This window comes from Manacus candei, unplaced genomic scaffold (genome assembly GCF_025592945.1).
Source record: "Manacus candei isolate 608988 ecotype Guabito, Panama unplaced genomic scaffold, ASM2559294v1 h1tg000161l, whole genome shotgun sequence".
NCBI classification, from domain to species: domain Eukaryota; kingdom Metazoa; phylum Chordata; class Aves; order Passeriformes; family Pipridae; genus Manacus; species Manacus candei.
Window position 1 is genome coordinate 127960 of NW_026138209.1, and position 19029 is coordinate 146988.

At 56.4% G+C, this 19029-nt stretch overlaps 2 protein-coding genes and 1 pseudogene across 2 annotated transcripts in view; 1 reads left to right on the plus strand and 2 right to left on the minus strand.

The window, feature by feature from the left end:
* LOC127463453 (zinc finger protein 91-like) overlaps positions 1 to 19029 on the plus strand; it is a 307626-nt pseudogene that overhangs the window by 126567 nt on the left and 162030 nt on the right.
* LOC127463460 (gastrula zinc finger protein XlCGF7.1-like) overlaps positions 1 to 19029 on the minus strand; it is a 99828-nt gene that overhangs the window by 78174 nt on the left and 2625 nt on the right. The window lies entirely within an intron of this gene.
* Positions 3948 to 10649, minus strand: LOC127463451 (maestro heat-like repeat-containing protein family member 6). Its single transcript, XM_051772869.1, has 18 exons — positions 10036 to 10649; positions 9722 to 9786; positions 9260 to 9607; positions 8766 to 8916; positions 8452 to 8516; positions 8190 to 8339; positions 7857 to 8005; positions 7440 to 7587; positions 7001 to 7194; positions 6775 to 6912; positions 6370 to 6484; positions 6061 to 6309; positions 5674 to 5937; positions 5391 to 5495; positions 5131 to 5232; positions 4642 to 4744; positions 4313 to 4369; positions 3948 to 4163 (listed from the first exon to the last, which is right to left on the minus strand). The coding sequence occupies exons 1-18, from the start codon at positions 10154 to 10156 to the stop codon at positions 4057 to 4059; spliced, it is 2631 nt and encodes an 876-aa protein (XP_051628829.1). The 5' UTR covers positions 10157 to 10649; the 3' UTR covers positions 3948 to 4056.

Consider the following 19029-nt stretch of genomic DNA (forward strand, 5'->3'; position numbering starts at 1 on the left):
AGTAGAATCACTTCAACAATTGCTTGAGCACCATTCTATCTTATCCTGTACTACGAGTAGTTTTAGTGTGTATTTTGTGCAGTAAAAAATTCTGATGAAGATGTAGTGTCTGATCATTTGGAACCCTAAATAAATTCCTTTCAATCAATAGATCTGATTTGCCATCATTAAAACCTGGGGGACAAAAGTGTTTCAGTCACACCTCTGTAATTGCTCTAAACTGAAAGTGTTGTCATAATCCAAGGCTGAGATTGGATCCAGCAGCCCCCAGCACCCCACAGGAAGTTGGGAGCTCAGGGGGCCACCCTCCTACGCCAACCCCTCTGTACCAACAGGCCCCCATGAGACCGTTGGACCCACCAGACCACCCCCCTCTTTCCACCCTTCTCCCTGTTCCTGCCACTTTCTCACTGTCCCCTCAGTCCCCAGTTTCCCCCACGAACAGTTTTGGGGTCCCAACCCCCACTTTTTGCCTCCTCTCCTGTGGGAGCTGAAGGAGAAAATGAGGCTGCACACACAGAGTTCCACTTTGGGACTTGTCCACTGACACTTTTCTGTGTCCCGTTTTATTCCTCTTCTCTTGTGAACAGTGCTCAGTGTTTGTCTTTTAGTCCACCAGAATTCCCAGCATGGCCCCAAAGCAGTGCCCTGATCCCACACATTCCCCTCCCCTCATGTGCTGCCTGTGTTCAGCCACCAGAGAAAAACACAGGCTGGTCATGCAGGCTGGTTCAAGTGCATTTCCACTTGGAGAAACAACCTTCTCTCTCTCCAAGCACTCAGCCAAGGTCCATCCTCCCTTTGCCTTCCCATGAACTCAGGGCAGGTGCAGAGTGACTCCGCTTGGTCCCACCTCTGCCCCTGTTTTGTTTGGACACGCAGAGTTCACGGCCAAGAGGGCCAGGACCCGGGCTCCTTGTCTTTGGGCTTGTCCCATGCGCTTCCTGAGGACTTGGAATATTGAAACCAGACAGATTCTGAACCCCTGCTCCTGATGCTGCCACAGTGCCCACACACTGGCACTGCAGGCATGGCCTGCACTGAATGGCCAGTGCAGCAGGAGCCGTGGCTGTGGCAGCTGCCGGGATTGCTGCAGAGATGATCCGAGCAATCAGCCACCCACTGAGGATTTCTGCATTTCACAGTTTCCTTCATTCACTGTATCCTGCCTCATCCTCCCAGCTTCTGCTTCCCTGGGAGCCACAGTTTGGCTCTTCTGCCCATGGGAATTATTAATAATAAATGGAGGGTAGACACGTTTTGATACAACTAAAATAACAAGGAATATTTACAGGGATGTTAAAGGTATTGTCAGTCACATGAATCACAACATCAGGTGCGGCCAAGAAGGGATCTGAGTGACAGGGACACACCATGGCTGAGTCAGTAAGCCAGTCAGGAAGAGTTGGTACACCCAGTGAATTCCCCCTAGAACAGTGTCTTCCTGATGGGAGATCCGGGCAGGGCTTGCTCTGCTCAGCATTCCCTGCCTGCTCCCGGGATTCTTGAGGGACAGCCTCTGGCAAGTCCTGGCCCAAGGAGACCTACCACTGCCCTGAGTCCTGGCAAGGCTGCTGCCCGTCTCCTGCCCCAAAGAGCTGTGTCCTCAGGGGACTTCTCTGCCAGAGGGCAGCCAAAGCCAAGGGGCACTGAGGTCTGCCCTCTTGCAGGTGGCTTTTGGGAGTGGCAGCTGGAGCAATTGGTGGCAAGACTTGGCATCTGTCAGAAGGCAGAAGCTGTTGCTCCTTCCTGGCATGATTTTGGGGTGGAAGTGATTAGCAGCAGCACAAAGCCACCATCAGCTGCTGAGTTTCAGAGGACAAGTAGATTAGACAGAGAGACTCTCAAGCTTCCTTGTGTTCTTTTTGCTTGTTTTCTTGCCTTCTGGAAAAAAAATCAGCCCAGTCTCGCATGTTCAACACTCCAATGTCTGTGTGCTCAGCTGTGGCCAGCAGCTGATGTCCAGTCCATTGGGGAAGTGCAGGGGACAGGGAGAAGTCTGGGATGAGAAGCTGTTCTGTGTCTCCCCTGAAGGTGCCACCCGCCTGCAGGAGCAGCCAAGAGAAGTGCTGGAAGCAGAGACGTTCTGGCAGTTTCTGCTCTCAGGTGGACACAGGGCCCACTTGTTGCCAGGGGTCCTGGAGATTGGATCCAGGAACAAGGCAGGGCCATGCACTGGTAGGGAATGGGCTCCAGCAGGACCAAAGGAGGAACGTCCAGCAGCAAAGTGTGAGCTGGTGAACTGGGCCATCTCTTCAGCAGACACCACAGTGCTTACTTGCCTCCATCCCTGAAGCTCCACCACACGAGGCCCTGCTTTGCTTCAGCTTCTGTTGCTTCTTCCTTTGTTGCCCTCAAGTGCTTTAAGTAGAGTTTAGAAGCCCATGCCCGTGTTTTGAAGGTGCCTGTGTGGAGGAGAGGTTGAACAGCTGCAGCCAGAGGCTGGTGTCCCAGTAGAGTCTCTAAGGACACCTGAGTGTGGAAGGCGTGTCCAGCCTCAAGCAGGGCCATTGAAGTCAGTCAGGATGACAGGCTGCAGCTGAAGCTGCCAAGGGTTGCTGTGAGGCTGGGGAGTCACTGGAAAGCTGTGGTGGCCACTTGCCCTGAAGCCTTTTGCCAAAGCGGGTGCAACTGTGCCCACAATCTGCCCACTTTTGGTGTCCTGGCGGGTGTGGGTGCCTGGGTGAGGAGGCCCAGGCGTTGTGGGTGCTGCTGCTCCTGGGCAGCCTCTGGTGCTGTTGTCTGTGGGGCGTGGAGCCGCTTGGGCAGCAGCGAGTGCGCAGCCCTGCCCGAGGAGCCCAGCGCCCTGCCCGTGGTGGCAGCAGCTCTGTGGGCCCAGAGCTCTGGCTCAGGGGGGTGTCAGCCACAGTCCCGTGGCCTGGGCAGCCGTGGGGGCCCGGGCTGGCCGCCAGCCCTGCCTGTGCCACTGCCCCTCGCCGGCAGCACCCGGCGGACGTGCCCTGGCAGGGCCCCCTTGCCCTCCTTGTCCCCAGCCAGGCCAGCCTGGCCCCCTTGGGGGTGTGCCCACCCTGCTGCTGAGGCCTGGCCTCCAGGGCTTCTGCCACAGGGCTGGGAATGCCTCGGGAAAGCACCAGAGAAGCCAGCTGGCAGGGAAGGAGGTGGCTGCCTGGGGGCTGCTTATGGCCTCTGCCCCCCCAAGTCCTGGGGGTTTTTCCCTCCACCCTGCCCCTCGGGGCCTGCGCCCAGTCTGTCCCCTCACAGCCTTCTGCCACCCATCCCCTCACAGATTCCCCTCAAGGCTTCCCGCTCCTTTGTCCCATCAGGGCCTCCACAGCACCTCACCCCTTCCTGGCCTCCCAGCGCCCCCTCCCCTGCGGGTCTCCCCCAGCCCCGCCAACCTGCCCAGCAGTGGTGCAGCCCTGAAGGAGCTCCAGAGGAGCTGCTCCAGAGGCACTTGGGAGCCCGGAGCAATCCAGCCAGTGACACACTGGCAGGACACAGACGCTGCTTCCTGGCTGGGGAGGGCTTGTGGCCATCTCCAAGGACAAGGTCCTCAGGCATCCCCACAGCTCCAGCCTTTGGCCCTCCATTTCTGGAAACATTGAGGCTCCAGGAGAACCACCAAAGGCCAAGGGGCTTCTGCCCACTTTTGCTGGCCCACTGCACAGCGGGGCAAGTGTTGCTGAGCACAAGGAGCCCTTTTCCCCTCTTCTCCAAGGCCCTGTGCACACTGGGCACCAAAAAAACCTCCTGGGCTTCTGTATGTGACAACATGGATGTAATATTCCCATGCTGAGCTCAAAGGAGGTGCTTGCAGGGAAGAGGCATCTTCCCCACAGGCTCAGGTGGCCCCAGGAGATGGAGCTTCCTGCATCAGTTCTCCACAGAGCTGCAGCAGCACAGGCAGACACTGCCCTGCGGAAAAGGCCGGGCCTGCCATGCCCTGCACAGCCAGTCTTGGAGCTGCTGGAATCTGCACTAGGGAGCCATCTGTACAGCTCTCAGCACGTAGCAGTGTTGAATTGCCAGGCCTGCCATGGCGAGTCTGATGTCTTCTGTCACACCTCTACGGGCTGGAAGAGGCAGCAACGGAGACTACCAGAATGGGAAGAATGAAGTTCTCCGTACAGCTCTGATGATGTGGAGCGTTTCCTGGGCCAGGTTTGAGACGGCAGGGCTGTCATCAGTGATGTCTTGAAGGGCTGGAAGAGAAAGGAAGAGAGCCAAGGTGAGAGGCCAGGGGTGTGGGGACGTGAGGAGCCCCTCCTGCCAGGGCCATTCCAGCCAGCTCTTGCCATGGCCAGGAGGGAGCAGGGCCCAAGGGGATCAGCTGGAAGGTGCTCTCGCTCACCCTGGCAGATGAGCTGCAGCTCTGGCTGCTCCTGCTTCATGGACCTGGCGGCGATCCCTGGGAACACAGAGCCTGTCAGGCCCCAGAGGCACAGGTCCCCCGCAGCGGCGCTGCCAGCCCGGCCACACGGCCTCCTGCCCTGGCAGGGCTGAGCCCGGGGCCTTCCCGCATGGGGACGCCCCAGGGCTGGGCTGGCACAGGGCGGCAGCAGGCGCCCGGGGCCACTCGGGGCTCCACATGCCCTGGGCCGCATCCTGCTGCCGCTGCAGCAGCCGGGGCTGGGGCCGAGCTGCAGTGGGGCGGGGAGGGACCCCGGCCTTGTGGCTCACCCAGAAACTTGATGGCCAGCTTTCGCAGGGGCTTCTCTGGGCTCTCCAGGAACGGCAGGGCCTGGCGCACGTACTGGCCCACTCGGCTCCTGTCCTTTTCCAGCTGCAAAGAGCGCCAGGGCAGAGAGGGAAGGCTCGGCTCAGGCTCTGCCCCTTGGCCGGGCGCTCCCTGCCCCCAGCACGGGGCTCCCCTGCCCACAGAGCCCTGAGGCCTGGCCAGCAACTGCTGGGGCCGGGCTTTGGGGGGAGCAGAGGGCTGGGTGCTCCTGGGGAGCCGTGGGGCGGCCCTACCCCACAGCCCAGCTGGACCGGGGCTCCATGGCAGCCTGGCTGCGGGGCAGGGGAGCTTGGAAAAGAGCCCGCATGCCCCAGGGAAGGGAGCAGTGTGTGGGGCACAGGCTGGTGTCTGTGGGTGCAGCAGTGGACACAGGCACCCTGCCAGCCCCACACATTGGGCATCAGGGGCTGGGGCTTTGGGGCCGTCCTTACCAGGCACTCGGGAAACCTCCACGGCTGCTCCATGGTCACCAAGTCCTCAAGATCTCTCCACTTCAGGAACCTGGCTGCACCAAACAGTGCTCTCCAAGAGGCCTGCACAGCAACAGAGAGCGGGCCATGGCACCGCAGCCCAGGGCACAGCACCCACATCCCTGTGCCAAGGCCAGGAGGAGGCTGCAGGCGACCATGGGCCAGGGCAGGAGGCACAGCAGCCTCCTGCCATGGGGACACCAGAGCCCACGAGTCCTCACCTCTGCCACACGCTGGTTCTCATTGTGCCAGTTGAAGTAGAATGGCACCAGACTCAGGTACACGTGTGGCTTTAGGCTCTTGCTCCTCTCTGTCGCCTCCATCAGCTCCCAGAAGAGGAGCATGGAGAGCTGCTGCAGCTGGCTGTGCTCCTGGTGCAAAGGAAGAGGAAAAGACCTCAGCACTGGCTTCTCCAGGCCCACCGGGGCACAGGCCTGAAAAGACACTGGGCCCAAAGTTTCCTGGCAGCACTCAGTGCCCACGATGAGGGGCACAGAGCCTTACATTGTCAAAGAGTGGCCGCAGCGCCTCAAGCAACTTCAGGGCAGTAGGGGTGGATATTTTGACGATTTGGAAGTGCAGCACGTTGATGAACGCGGAGAGGGTCATCTGAACCGCGTCTGTGTCTGCATCCTGCAGTAGCTCCAGGAGGCTTTCACTCAGGCTCCGGATGCTCTTAGCCTGTGTGGAACACAATGCTGTGGTGCAGCCCCACGCTGCTGCCGCGGGGCCCAGAGGCCAAAGGTGCGTCCCAAAGGAGTCGGGCAGCTGAACGGGGAGGAGGAGAGCTGGGAGCAGCTGCCACAGCTGCCAAAGGCCAGCCAAGGCCAAGCTACTGCCTTGCACAGCCGCACGCTGCCGGCCCGGCTTCAGCCCCTGCCCCCTGCTCACCATTGCGGGATCCCTGCTGAGCACCACCAGGCCTCGGAGCGCCAGGCGACGCCTCTCCGGGCACTGACTGCGCAGGTGCCTGGAAATAATCTGCAGGACGCTGGGCCCACATTGTCTGGGGTTCAGGCAGTGCAGGACCTGAAAGGCAGGGAGCAGTGACGGGGTGCCCGGCCGGCAGGAGCCCAGACCCGCCCGGGGCTGGGCCCAGGCAGCAGCACAGGGTGCAGGCACCGTCCCGGGCGGCTGCGGCTGTGAGAGGGCAGAGAGGGGGAGGCAGCTGGGCCAGGCAGCGCTCGCCATCAGGCTCACCTCCACCAGGAACGCCAGGGCAGGCAGTTCCCACAGGGGCTCTCCCCTGCTGAGCCGCGGGAGCAGGCTGACGGCGATGCTGCGACCAAAGGAGCGGGAGACACGGCACAGCTCCCTGCAAGGGGGAATAAAGGTGCCAGAGACCCTGAGCCAGGTGGGCAAAGCTCTCCTGGGACTGACTCACACAGGCCTGGTCTTTGGCCACCAGCCCAGGAGAGGACGTGGGCACTTTGGGAGGTGGGTCCTCCTGTGCAGCCGCCCCTCTCCGCCTTTTCCACTCTGCTCAGCCATCCCTGGCTGCCAAGGCCCTCTGGCCCAGCAGCACGGGCACTGTGAGGGGTGGCCTGTGCACAGGGCAGAAATGACCTGTGGGGGTGTGGGGCAGTGGGGAGAAAGGGCTCTCACCTGGCCAGCAGACCCACTGCATAGTGGTGGCTGTCAGCCTTGAGGAGCATGTCCCAGCCACACTTGCGACCGATCACCATCAACACGTCCTCATCCAGCAGCTGGCGCAGCAGGGCTTTAACGGTCTGCACTGCAAACCTGTGTGCAGAGCACAGCCCAGGTCAGGCACAGAGCCCTGGCCCCAGCCCCGAGGGCGTGGCAGGGAGAGGGGACTGGGATGGAGCACCTGTTGGGGTTGAGGGGAAGGCTGCGCTGCTCCCGGCATCGCCTCCAGAAGGTCTCGACCTCCTCTGACATCTCCTCTGTGCTGATGAAAACTTGGAAGAGCAGAGTCAGAAGGAGGCGCGGGAAATTGTCCTTCACTCCCCCTGGGCACCAGGAGTGGGACAGCTGGAGGATCTCCCAGAGTGCCACAGTTGCCTGCCAAAGACAAAGCACCCAGAGACAGCTCTCAGGGCCCAGATGTCCATGTGGCAGGGCCCAAGCGTGGCAGGGACAGGCCAGAGGAGACACAGGGGGATCCCCCAGCCTGGTGTCCCTGAACCTGCCCCTAAGCCAGGCTTGCAGCCCAGTGCCTGGGGCAGGGAGAAGCAGTGGTGAGGGAGGATGGAAAGGCGTCCCAGAGGCAACCTGGGGGCGAGCAGAGGCCAGCTCAAGAAACTCACAGCCAGGGCAAAGACATCCCTCTCATCCCCATCAGAGGTGCGTCTCCTGTGCGCTGGCCAGTATTCCAGCACACGGAAGAGGATCTGCAGCACCGGCTCCTTAGTCCATCTGGAGGAGATGAGCGTCTTCCACATGGTGCGAGCAGCTCTGTGGAGTCACAACTCTGGCTCAGGGGGGTCTGGGACACAGCTCTGTGGCCTGGGCAGCTGCGGGGCCCAGGTGACAGAGCCACGGTGCCTTGTGGGGCAGGGAGGCAGGCTGGCCTCAGGATTGGAGGCTGACATGCCAAAGCTGGCAAAGAGAGGAGCTGGAGTGTCCTGGAAGTCTCCATGTCTCTGGCACACCATTTGGGACAGGCTGTCCAGGGGGATGGGGTCTAAAGGCAGGTGAGCCCTCAAGGCAGGTGGGCCCCATACCTGTCACAGGCTGGGGCAGAGCGCAGCAGGGTCACTGCAACATCCGTGGGGTGTGCCTCGGTCAGCAGGACAAGAGTCTTGTCCAGCCTGTGCTCAGCAGACACATTGGACGTGAGCCACTGGTGGATGCACCTGACTATGGCCGGCACCTGGAGGGGACATGGGGGACAGTTGGAGAGCTGCCAGAGCCAGCAACTTGCCCAGCTTCCCCCAAGAAGTGCTCCCCTTGCCACCACACTCTGCTGGTCTCAAAGGCTGAGGGGGCCCAGCGCAGCCGGCGTGAGGGGCCACAGCATCCCTGGGGGACTGGAGCCCTGGCCACAGGCTGCTTACTTGCTTCGCTTTGTAGACACCGTTCTCCACAAGCATATCCAGCAGGGCAGCGCTGGTCTGGGCATTGAAGAGGTCCGAGTTTGCCGTGTCCCCAGTGGCCATGAAAGTGGCCTCTTCATGCCAAATGCACCTGATGAATCTGCAAACCAGCTACAGGAGAAAGGCAAGGAAGAGAGAGGGATGTCCCCTGGAGGGCCGCGACAGCGGTGCTGGGCTGAGCAGTGAGAGCAGGCCCAGCCCAGGCGGGGATGGCTGCAGGTACCTGTGCTGCCCTGCGGAAGCGGCCACGGGCACGGAGCTGCTCTTCTGTCCGCTCCTGGCCTGCATCTGGCAAAGAGCGAGCGCGCTCAGAGCTGAGGGTGTGCGGGAGAGGCCGGAGAACACAACCCAGGCCTGGGCTCCAGGAGCAGGCAGGGCCAGCCCCGGGATGCCCAGTGGATGGAGCACGGCTGCCAGGAGATCAGCCCCGGCCCCTCTGCCCCCCTTCCTTTCCCTGGGCATGTCCATATGGGATGGGACAGGATGAGGCCAAGGGGGCTGCAGCCACCAGCCCTGTGGCCCAGCTCCAGCACTCACCCTCCTGCAGGGGCTGCACCTGCTGCACCTCTTCAGGCTGCTGTGTTGGAGTAGCCCCAGGGCTTTCCTCCTTCTCCTCCTCCTTCACCCAGGCCAGCTTGGGCACCGTGGGTGGTCTCTGCTGCATGTCTCCGTCTGGTGTTATGGACACCTGCAGCAGAGATGCCATGGAAAAGCTTTGACTCCTCAAGTCCTGCAGTCGTGCCTTGAAGGCAGCTGCAAGAGAGAAGCCTGGGAAATGCCTCGCCTCATCCAGTCCCATTGTCTGGCCTCAAGGGCACCTGCCCCAGGGACTGGAGATGCCTTGAGCAGCCCCAGGTCCCCAGGTCCCACAGTCTGGCCTGGAGGATGCACAGTGGAGAGGTGGAGAGCTTCCAGAGTTAGATACTTGCCCAGTTTCCCCTGAGAAATGCTTCCCTTCCCAGCACACTGTGCCAGCCTCAAAGGCTGAGGGGGCCCAGCGCACCCAGCTTGGGGGGCCACAGGCTGCTTACTTCAGCAGAGACAGCTCTCTCCTCAAGAAAGTCCAGGCTGGGGGTATCGGCCAGGCGCTGAACAGGCAAGGTGTCAGTGCCTGCCACGCCCTCCATTGTTGTGGCGTCGGCCTCCTCCGTGAGACCAGGCAGCACAGAGTCACAGTGTGACACATCATCGGTGGACGTGGTGTCCCAGTGGGTTGTGTGATCACTGGTTGTGGTGCCACACTGTGCTGGGACAGCAGTCGACGCGGTGCTGACATCAGGCTTTGTCAGCTGGGTCAGGATGGTGTCAGGCTGGGCCTGGACATCAGCTGGTGTGACCCTGGACTTTCTACGCCGACTGCCCATGAATTTCATAAATGTCTGCAGGAGAAAGAAGGGCAGGGAAGAGAGGGATGTCCCCTGGAGGGCCGCAACAGCGGCGCTGGGCTGAGCAGTGAGAGCAGGCCCAGCCCAAGCGGGGATGGCTGCAGGTACCTGTGCTGCCCTGCGGAAGCGGCCACGGGCACGGAGCTGCTCTTCTGTCCACTCCTGGCCTGCATCTGGCAAAGAGCGAGCGCGCTCAGAGCTGAGGGTGTGCGGGAGAGGCGGGAGAACACAGCCCAGGCCTGGGCTCCAGGAGCAGGCAGGGCCAGCCCTGGGATGCCCAGTGGATGGAGCACGGCTGCCAGGAGATCAGCCCCGGCCCCTATGCCCCCCTCCCTTTCCCTGGGCATGTCCAGAGCGGATGGGACAGGATGAGGTCAAGGGGACTGCAGCCACCAGCCCTGTGGCCCAGCTCCAGCACTCACCCTCCTGCGGGGGCTGCACCTGCTGCACCTCTTCAGGCTGCTGTGCTGGAGCAGCTCCAGGGCTTTCCTCCTCCTTCTTCCTCCGGAGCAGCCTGAGCAGGCTGAAGCGTCTCCCTGCCATGCCACAGTCTGGTGTCCAGGGCACCTGCAAGAGAGAAAGAGAACCTCGGAGAAACTCCGGGCCCTAAGTTACAGAATGGCCTTGAGGCCACCTGCCGCAGGGATTGGAGACGCCTCGGAGAAGCTCCGGGTCTCCAAGTCCTGCAAAAGGGTCCCAAGGGCACCTGCCACAGGGATTAGAGACACCTCGGAGAAACTCCGGGTCTCCAAATCCTGTGGAAATGCCTCGAGGTCACCTGGAAATGAGAAAATCCGCCAAAACGCTCCGGGTCAGCAAGGCACGAGTTGGCTGCGCGGGGGCTCCGCACAGCACCGCTCTGTCCCGTCCTGTCCCGTCGCCTGCTCCGAGGAGCACTGTTGACACTGTGGCCGTGTCACCAGCAGCACCTCTGTCACCACGGGTCATAAAGGGCCCTTGGACACCCTGCCCCCTTCCATCCCACCGGCCATGCCCAGCGTGTCACAAAGGGCCCTGGGACACAGTGCCACGTGGCCTGGGGCCTACCCCAGCCCCGCCAACCTGCCCCACCTTGGAGGGAATCCGCTCTCTGAAGTATCTCATCTGGCTGGACCTGAACTGTAGGAAGAGCTCAAGAAATGAGCAAACAATTCCCTCCTGTGCCTGCTCACGGCAGCACAAGGAGCCCCCTCGGCCGCCGACTCAGTCGCAGCAGGAAGGGCACGGGGCCTTCCACACAAGCTGGCACGGCCTCCTTGGGAGAAGTGCTGGCTGGTGGCCATCCTAAACAGGGGGGCTGACACCGAGAAGGAAGGTGTGGGCAAGGGCATCAATGCTGCTGGCAGCCCTTTGGCCAGGGCTGCACCCAAATCAGCAGCTCTAGCAAGTCCTGGCCCAAGGAGACCTGCCACCGCCCCGAGTCCTGGCAAGGCTGCTGCTCGTCTCCTGCCCAAAGAGCTGTGCCCCTGTGCATTAGTTCATTTGAATACATGCCTGGAATAAAGACAAGTACAACAGACATTCAAACAGTACAAAAAATCTTTTATTGCAGTGAGAATAAAAAACTAGCAAAGAGAATCAAAAGCTAAAAAAGAATACAAAATAACTACTTTATCAATTGGCATTCATACAATACTATGAACGGCTTTTATTATAGTATTAACTAGTAATAAGGGAATTAAAGGAACATTTAAAGGATATTAAAACAATACTATGAGTGGCTTTTAATACAATATTAACTAGTAAAAAGGGAATTACAAGGATATCAAAAAAAGATATAAAACATTTGCTTTCTCAGTTGCTTCCTGTCAATAAACTGTGCTTACCCACACAGACAGGCCAGGGCTGCCAGGATCTGCAGCAGCTGGTCGGTGCCCGTGCTTAGCGGGCGTCCCCATGGAACAACACAGTCTCCATGGCAGGATGAGGATCGCTCACCCCAGCAGTCCTGACACCCCATTTTATCAGCTCCACATTACACTACGTAGGGCCAGTACCCAGTATAAGGTGATGCCTGAGTGGCAGCCAAACCCCGCCTGTTCATCACCTGATAGCAACAGTCTGTGCATGCCCTGCTGTAGGGCAAGGGGCCAGCGACCCCTGCCCACAGAATCTTCCTCTCACCAGCATCTTTCTCACCCCTATGGATGACCTCTCCCACTGTGTTTCAAGGGTAGATGTATCTATCTTGCAATATGTAGCAAAACCAAGGAAGAACTCAGCTCTGATAATAGGGGATATCAGGCTGACTTGCTAAAAAGCACAATGGACCTTACAATTCGCTTGTGCCATGAAGTTACATTGTACCATACTCTGTCTGGTTTCACATCCTAATATGATTCCTTTCTCAAGCCTCTATGCTCCATTGATCATCTAATTCAAAAGTACCCCCCTTACAGACATGAAACAGTTTAAAGTCCTGGAGATGTAGAGATGAAAAAGTCATATCTAAAATGTAGTGCTAGCTTGTTCCTAAGCATTTGCAAAATTCCTTCCCATCAGGTGCCAGGATGGGTGGGCAGGAGGTGACTTGCTTTATTCAGACCATTCTTGTACGTGTTATTGCTGCTCTTTCACCCCTCTCCCCCTATTTCTGGGTTGGTTTCTAGAGCTGTTTTTGAAAGAAACACTTTTTTCAATCTCACACGTGAATATTTTCAAAGAAATACAGGAAACAAAAATCTAGTAAAACCAACATTTAACAAAATGGTGAAATCACACTCCTTTGTGTACTCTGAGCACTCTGCTACTGGCAGTTTGTGTAGTTCTCCATATACTGGAAATGTAACAAAGGATCAAGTAATTTTCTGTGTATTCTTTATTTCCTTTTAAATTTTTTTTCTGTCATCAAATTGGCTGCAGGATTTGGTCCTGTCTTTGTGGAGGATGAATGCCACTGTCTTTTTATGTTTGATATTTTATTGCTTAGGGGGACTGTCAGTGGGAGAAGGGGTGGGAAGGATCCTCCACTCAGGGGCTGGAGCTTCAGCTTCTAAAGAAGGCTGTACTTAATCAAAGAGCTGCAACTCAGGATTTCTCCCTGCATTCCAGAACTTTCCATTTAGCCAGTTGAGAGTGCCCAGGGCACAGCCAGGTTAATGTTTAACTCTTCCAACACTGTGCTCATCCCGAGGATATCCTGTCATCCTGAGAAGAAGGAAGGGAGATGCTGTGCCTATTCCTTAGGGCTGGGCAGGAAGCAAAATCTTCAAAGCTGTGGCCCTTCTGAAAGAGTTGATCTTGTGTTATTCCTCAGTAGTCAGCACTGAAAATTCTGTATCTGAGACACTGAATGAAAAAGAGAGTTGCTGAGAGGCTTGTTTGGGGGAGAGTGTTTTTTTGGTTTGTTTTTGTGGGGGTATTTTAATGCCAAATGAAGGTTGGATCATGAAAATCAGTCTTGTTACTGACAAAAACAGTAAAGGTATTTAAATGCTTTCAGATGCTGTAACCATTTTCCTTTCTTTCACTTTCTCACCCCTTGCAAATCAGAGACAGTTCCTAGAGGACAGGAGAACAAAATACACAAAAAAAGAAGTTATTTTTCTACTCTTGAGGCCCTTGTCAGGTCTGTTTTGAATGCATTTGAATCCTGCTGCTTCCATGCTCTTTTTCAAGTAGCACCAGATAAATACCTATGAACTACTGAGATGAGAGTGATCATTCTTACTTCACAAAATGTTTCTCTTTTTTCTTCCTATCCTGTGTCCCTTTTGTTCTAAGCTAATTCACTGCTGCTGTTTTGGGTACAACTGATGTCAAGCAGCAAACCTGTAACATGCCAGAAACAGGCTGCAGTGGGTTGAAGACACAGCTTATGTTTGATTGTGTGTAAAGACAGAGAGTTAGTTAGGTTTATCTGATAGCCTGGCAGAAGGAGAGAGGAGCAGGACAAACTGTTTTCAGTAACTGTGCTGTTCAGACACCTGATAAGATGGAGAGTGTTTTGGAACTACTGATGTCCTTTGAATAAGAAAAGAACAATCAGGTCCATTGACACTGGCTTATCAGGAAGGAAGTAAAATGCCAGCACTTTTACAGGAGCAAAAGGAAATGTTTTAGACACTTTGGGCCATTTTTCCCTTGAAATTAAATAGCAGGGTGCTTTTGAGTGTGCTGTGATGAGTGGGAGGATTTATTACCTTGACAGAATTACAGGTCAAGGTGTTTAGAGAGGAGTCCTCAGCAACAAGAACAGCTCTTTGGGTAAGTGGCTACATCTATTCATGTTTTTTTTGGTAGAGATTCAGGAATTCTCTCCTTTCTTTCTCCCTGAAGTGCAGTGGCTCACTTACAATGTGCAGTTTTTCAGAGTGTAACATCCTTGTGCATTTTGTAATATCCTGGCAGCATGTTTGATATTGGGTGTGTAACAGGCTATTCATAAAATAATGCTGGATCACTGACTGGTGTGTCCTCTGCCTTCAGTCCCTGGGTATTTTCATGTTCCAAAAAGAATATATCTCAGCCTGTGCTGGGAAGGTGTGATTCACCATTAACTTACCCCAGCAGGCATGAAACATGCTCAGATGCACTATTATCTTCTCAAAGTTTACTCTTTTTTATTTTTGTACCTTTTCAAAATTTATTTCCAGGTTCTTTCACATGCTTACAATTAATTTGGGGATATTCAAATTCAATGAATGATAGTGCACGAACATATTTGATTGATTTTGGATTCCAATTGATTTCTGTCAATGAGATCCCTGTGACACTCTGAAATCAATGATGTGTGATTCAACCAAGGCACCACTGTTCTCTACATTAGGTAGCAGTCGGGAATTTAGGAACTAAATGTTCACAAGGTATAAATGGAGAAAATGTTTAGATTTCAATAGCCCTTTGTTTGGCATTTATTCACAAAAATATGTTTTTTGGGAAAGTTAGTTTTCCAAAGGGCAGGTTTTCAGTAATAGAAAGGTCATTGATTTCAGGTTTATTAAATTTTAGCTAAAAACAACAGGCTCCATTGGGATGTAAAATAATTTAAGTATTTCCTGCAGGCAACCTTCATGCTTTAGAGCTGTTGCTCAAAGGTTTCATTCTTCTATGAAGATGTCAACTGTAAATATAAAAATGCCTCACTGAAAATGTAATGGTTCAAAGATTCTAACTGAAATAAAAATTCCTGCCTGGGGAAAGCACTATAATCAAAATAAAGTGGTTTTCACTTTTTTTTTCCTGTGGAGGCCGCCCTTGAAAAGAGTGCTTCAAGGTAGCAGGGTTGGTAGGGAATGCCAATTTTCATTTATTCATTTATCTCCTTCACAGATGATGATAGTCCAGCTTTGGAATCAGCAATACACTTCAGCCACTAATACAAGGCAATATGTGAGCTGCTGCTGCTTCCAAAATGCAGTATCCTGGCATTTCAGTCAACTTTATAATCTGGCAAAACCCCACTTGGCAATCTTAAAATCTAGCTTCTGAAGCACTTTTATATCTGAAAGCTTTTGATGTCTTTTTATATCTCTTTAGCATATATTCAATTTCTTGGGAGCAGTGGCCAGGATGTACACTTGATGGATGACTGGGGTGGGGAGTCTCCTCCTACCCCCTGCTTTTTTTCTCCTCCCCTTTAAATTTAAAAAGAGGTGTGATAATTGTGCATTAGGTAACTCTGGAACATGAATCCTGCAGATGCAGCTGTTTGACAACATTAATGTGGGGGGTTTGTACCATTGTTAGGTAAGTTAGCAGAGATTTTCCAAGCTGAGAAGGACAGCCTGCTGCCAAGCTCTGGCATCTGTCTTAAGAAGTCTTTTGCTTCAAGGATGCCCTGAGGGAAATGATGACTGGATGCTTTTCTGAAGGCACAAAGGGCCTGTTTTCTCTTCCATAGCATTCAGAATGGGACTCCTTGTTCCAGCCTGCCTGCTCAGTTTTTTGTGGTGCTGGGTCAGGGTTTTCATGTGTTTTTTCTCCTGGGATAAAGTTGTGTACAGTGAATATTGATTATTCATCCCATGTCTAGTTCACTGTCTACATCCTGAATTTGACCCAGAGCCTGGGTAAATGAGGAATGCATTGAAACAAAGTCAAGGATCCTTCAGTGACTTGTTTCTCTGAGTTCAATCTTCTGAGACCTCTGGTGAGTCTGGCAGGGAAACAGAGTCCCAGCCCAGCAGCAGTGCCAGGGAGCAGCAGCATTTGGCCTGTTGAGAGCTGCTCTTTTTCTCCTGCCCCCCTCCCCTTCTGGGCCTCGGTGAGGCCTCAGTGCTCTGGGCCTTGGTCCCTGGGCTGGGCTGGGTCAGTCCTGTGGCCATGGCACTGCTGGCATGAGCTGGGCTCCACTGCACTCTTTCCACCACACAAGGGGCTCCATTTGCTCCGGGCACAGCCTGAAGCCTCAGCTCTTCTTCTCAAGGGCTCTCAAGAACAAGGCCAAGGAGCAGACTCCCCAGAGGGTCCTTGCCTTGTTGGTTTCTCCCTGGAGTCCGTGTGCTGCCCTCAGGGTCCCACTGTGGGGGCTGAGGGGCTGAGGCTGCTGCAGCTGGTGCTGGTGGTGGCCAGTGCCCCTGGAGATGGCAAATGGGGCCTGAGGAGCCCGGGGCCGATTCTCTGCTGCTGTGCTGGGGAGCGGGGCTGGCCCTGGGGCTGCAGGAGCTGCCTGAGCTGATGATGTGCTGAGCATTGCAGCCCCAGAGGGCCTGTCCCTGAGCTCCATGGCCTCCATGGCCTGCTGCAGGGCCAGACCTGAGTGTGCTGCTCTGCTGGGCTGGGGCAGGGGCAGGGAGATGGGGGGACCAGGGAGGGGCTGGACTGGGCAGTGCCAGGGAGGGGAAAACCCCAATGTTGAGCTGAAGTGTGTGAGTGTGCAGGGTGGGGGCTCTGCCACCACTTGGGCACCTCTGGAGTCAGCATTTCCTTTGGCAGCACAACTTATCTCGGAGGAGATGGTTTTGCAGAGTTGGCTTTTCCCCCTCTTTCCCAAGGTTTTCTCTTTTGTTTTCTCATCCCCTGAGGGGAAAAGGGGGAAGGGAAGCACATGTCGATCCCTGCTTTTATCTGTATACAAAAGGGAGCTGGGGTGGGGAGGGAGGGGGGGAACAAAGCGATTTCTCTCTCTATTCTCTCTCTTTTATCCCATTCCCATCTCCCTCGCCACACCCCGGGCGACTGTTTCACCGCCGCCCCTCCTCGCTCGTCCCGCGGGGCAGCTCTTTCAGCTCCGGGGCGGCGGAGACTCCCCCGGCGCGGCCCTTTGGTTTCCCTCGGTTTATTCTCCGGAGCTGATTCTGTTCCCAGCTCGCCCCCCTCTCTGGCGACCCCCGCCAGGGCCCGTCCCGGGGCGGCTCCTTCAGTGCCCCGGGCGGCGGGGACCCCTCGGGGCGGCTCCCCCAGGGCCCCGCCCGCCGCCGCCGCTCCCCGGGGCCCTCCCCGCTTCCTGCCGGGATCGGACACCGCCGGCGGCCCCGGCCCTGCCGGGCTCCATCAGCCTGAGCAATTGCTGCCAAGGAGGGGCCGGGGGCTTCCTCTTGGCCTTCGTCTCCCTGGCGCTGGGGCTCGGCTTCTACCTGCGCCAGAAGGTGAGGGGGGTCCCAGGGGGTCGTGTGTCCCCCCAGAGCGTCTGTGCCCCCCCGGGGACCCCCCACCCCGCTGTCACCCCCTTTTCTCTCCCCACAGAGCTCCTGAGCCGGCGGCGGCCGCAGCCCCTCCCCGGGGCCTCGGGCCCAGCCTGGACCCCTCCTGTCCCTGTGAGGATTTTGGGGGGTCGTGTGTCCCCCCCTCCCCTGCTGCCACTCCTGATCCCAGGAAAGCTTCCCAGTTCTCCCCAGTCCCGGTTATTGCGGGGCAGTGGGGGAGGGGGGGTGGATAACGAGGGGTGGAGCCGAGTTTGGGGGGGGCAGAACTGGCTCCAGGATGGATCGGGAATAGGGACTCCCCTGTTTCCCCCCGTGTAAACCCACTCTGGGGGGGCTTTGGGAGTGCACCTGCCCCTCAGTAGGCACCCAGCTCATCCCAAAAGGTGCTGGGAACCCCTCAAAACCTTCTTAGAGCTCCCCGAGGACCCCCAAACACACTCAAAGCCCCCCCAGGACCTCACCCAACCCCTTTTCTGGGGGGACTTCTCTGGGCACTGGTGGTGCTGGGAGCCCCCCCGGCTGCGGGCGAGGAGCTCTCGGGTGAGCGGGGGGTGGGAAGGGGGAGGTCGGTGGGAAAAGGGGGGTTAGAGGGGATAAAGGGGTAGTGGGACCCCAAACTGAGTGGGAGGGGAGTGAGACCCCCCAAAAGTGGAGGGGGGGACCATTGAGAATGATGGGAAATAAGTGGGAGAGGTCAGGAGAGTGGGGAAAGAGGAGGGTGGGACCCCCAAACTGAGCATGAGAGGGCTGGGGAGTGGGGAGATGATGTGGAAGGGGTGAGAGAGGGGAGAAAAATGGGGATTGGGACCCCCAGAGTGATCCTAATTGGAGCTGGGGATTGAGTGGACTATGAAAAAGTGGGAGGAACAGGGAGAAGGGTAAAAGAGCAGGGGTAGTGTGGTGGGATAAACGGTCCCATGGGAGCCTTTGGGCACAGGAGGGCTGGGAAAGGGGGGTGGCCCCTCTGAGCTCACAACTTACTGTACGGTGCTGGGGGCTGCTGGATCCAATCTCAACCTTGGATCATGCCAACAGTTTCAGTTTACAGGAATTACAGAAGTGTGACTGAATCACTTTGGTCCCCTAGGTTTTATTGATGGCAAATCAGATCTATTGATAAAAAGGAATTTATTTAGGGATACAAATGATCAGACAAAAGATCTTCATCAGAATTACTTAGTGCACAATATATACACTAAAACTACCTGTACAGGATAAGATAGGACAGTGCTCTACACTAAAGCAATTGTTGAAGCAATTCTACTCAAGCTGCCACAAAACGAGAAATTCTTAATTAGAGAGGGATGGAACTCCCCCAGACCAACGCTGGTGGGGGGATCTCTGCTCTCAACCTCCAGGAGTGACCCTGGGGGGGTCCCCAGCCAAGGCAGGAATCTCCACACACCCCCCAAGAAGGGTTCTGTTGGAAGAACCTGCCCCTGGGAAAGGGGACTGGGTGGTGGAAAGGGATGGACTGACAGTCACTGGACTCCAGGGGTTGCCTCCCCATCAGGGGCTTCATTCGGGGTGGAAGTAGCGGCCGAAGCTCTTCCTGCAGTCGGGGCACTGGTGGGGCTTCTCTTACTGGTGGGTCCGTTGGTGTTGGGTCAAGGCAGAGCTGCGGGTGAAGCTCTTCCCACACTCCCCACACTTGTAGGGCCTCTCCCCGGTGTGGATGCGCCGGTGGGTGATGAGGTGGGAGTTCCGGTTGAAGCCCTTCCCGCAGTCAGTGCAGCGGAAGGGCCTCTCATCTGTGTGCGTCCGCTCATGCCTGACGAGATTCCCGCTGGTCTGAAACCTCTTCCCACATTCCCCACACGTGTATGGCCG

Excerpts from the sequence above, each read along its gene's own strand:
- LOC127463451 (XM_051772869.1), bottom strand. The coding sequence starts at position 10,156 with ATGGCAGGGAGACGCTTCAGCCTGCTCAGGCTGCTCCGGAGGAAGAAG. Across the intron at positions 8,917-9,259 it reads AGAGAGCTGTCTCTGCTGAA|GTGTCCATAACACCAGACGG; the intron begins GTAAGCAGCCTG and ends TCTCTGCTGCAG. Across the intron at positions 6,485-6,774 it reads GCAGTGGGTCTGCTGGCCAG|GGAGCTGTGCCGTGTCTCCC; the intron begins GTGAGAGCCCTT and ends TCCCCCTTGCAG.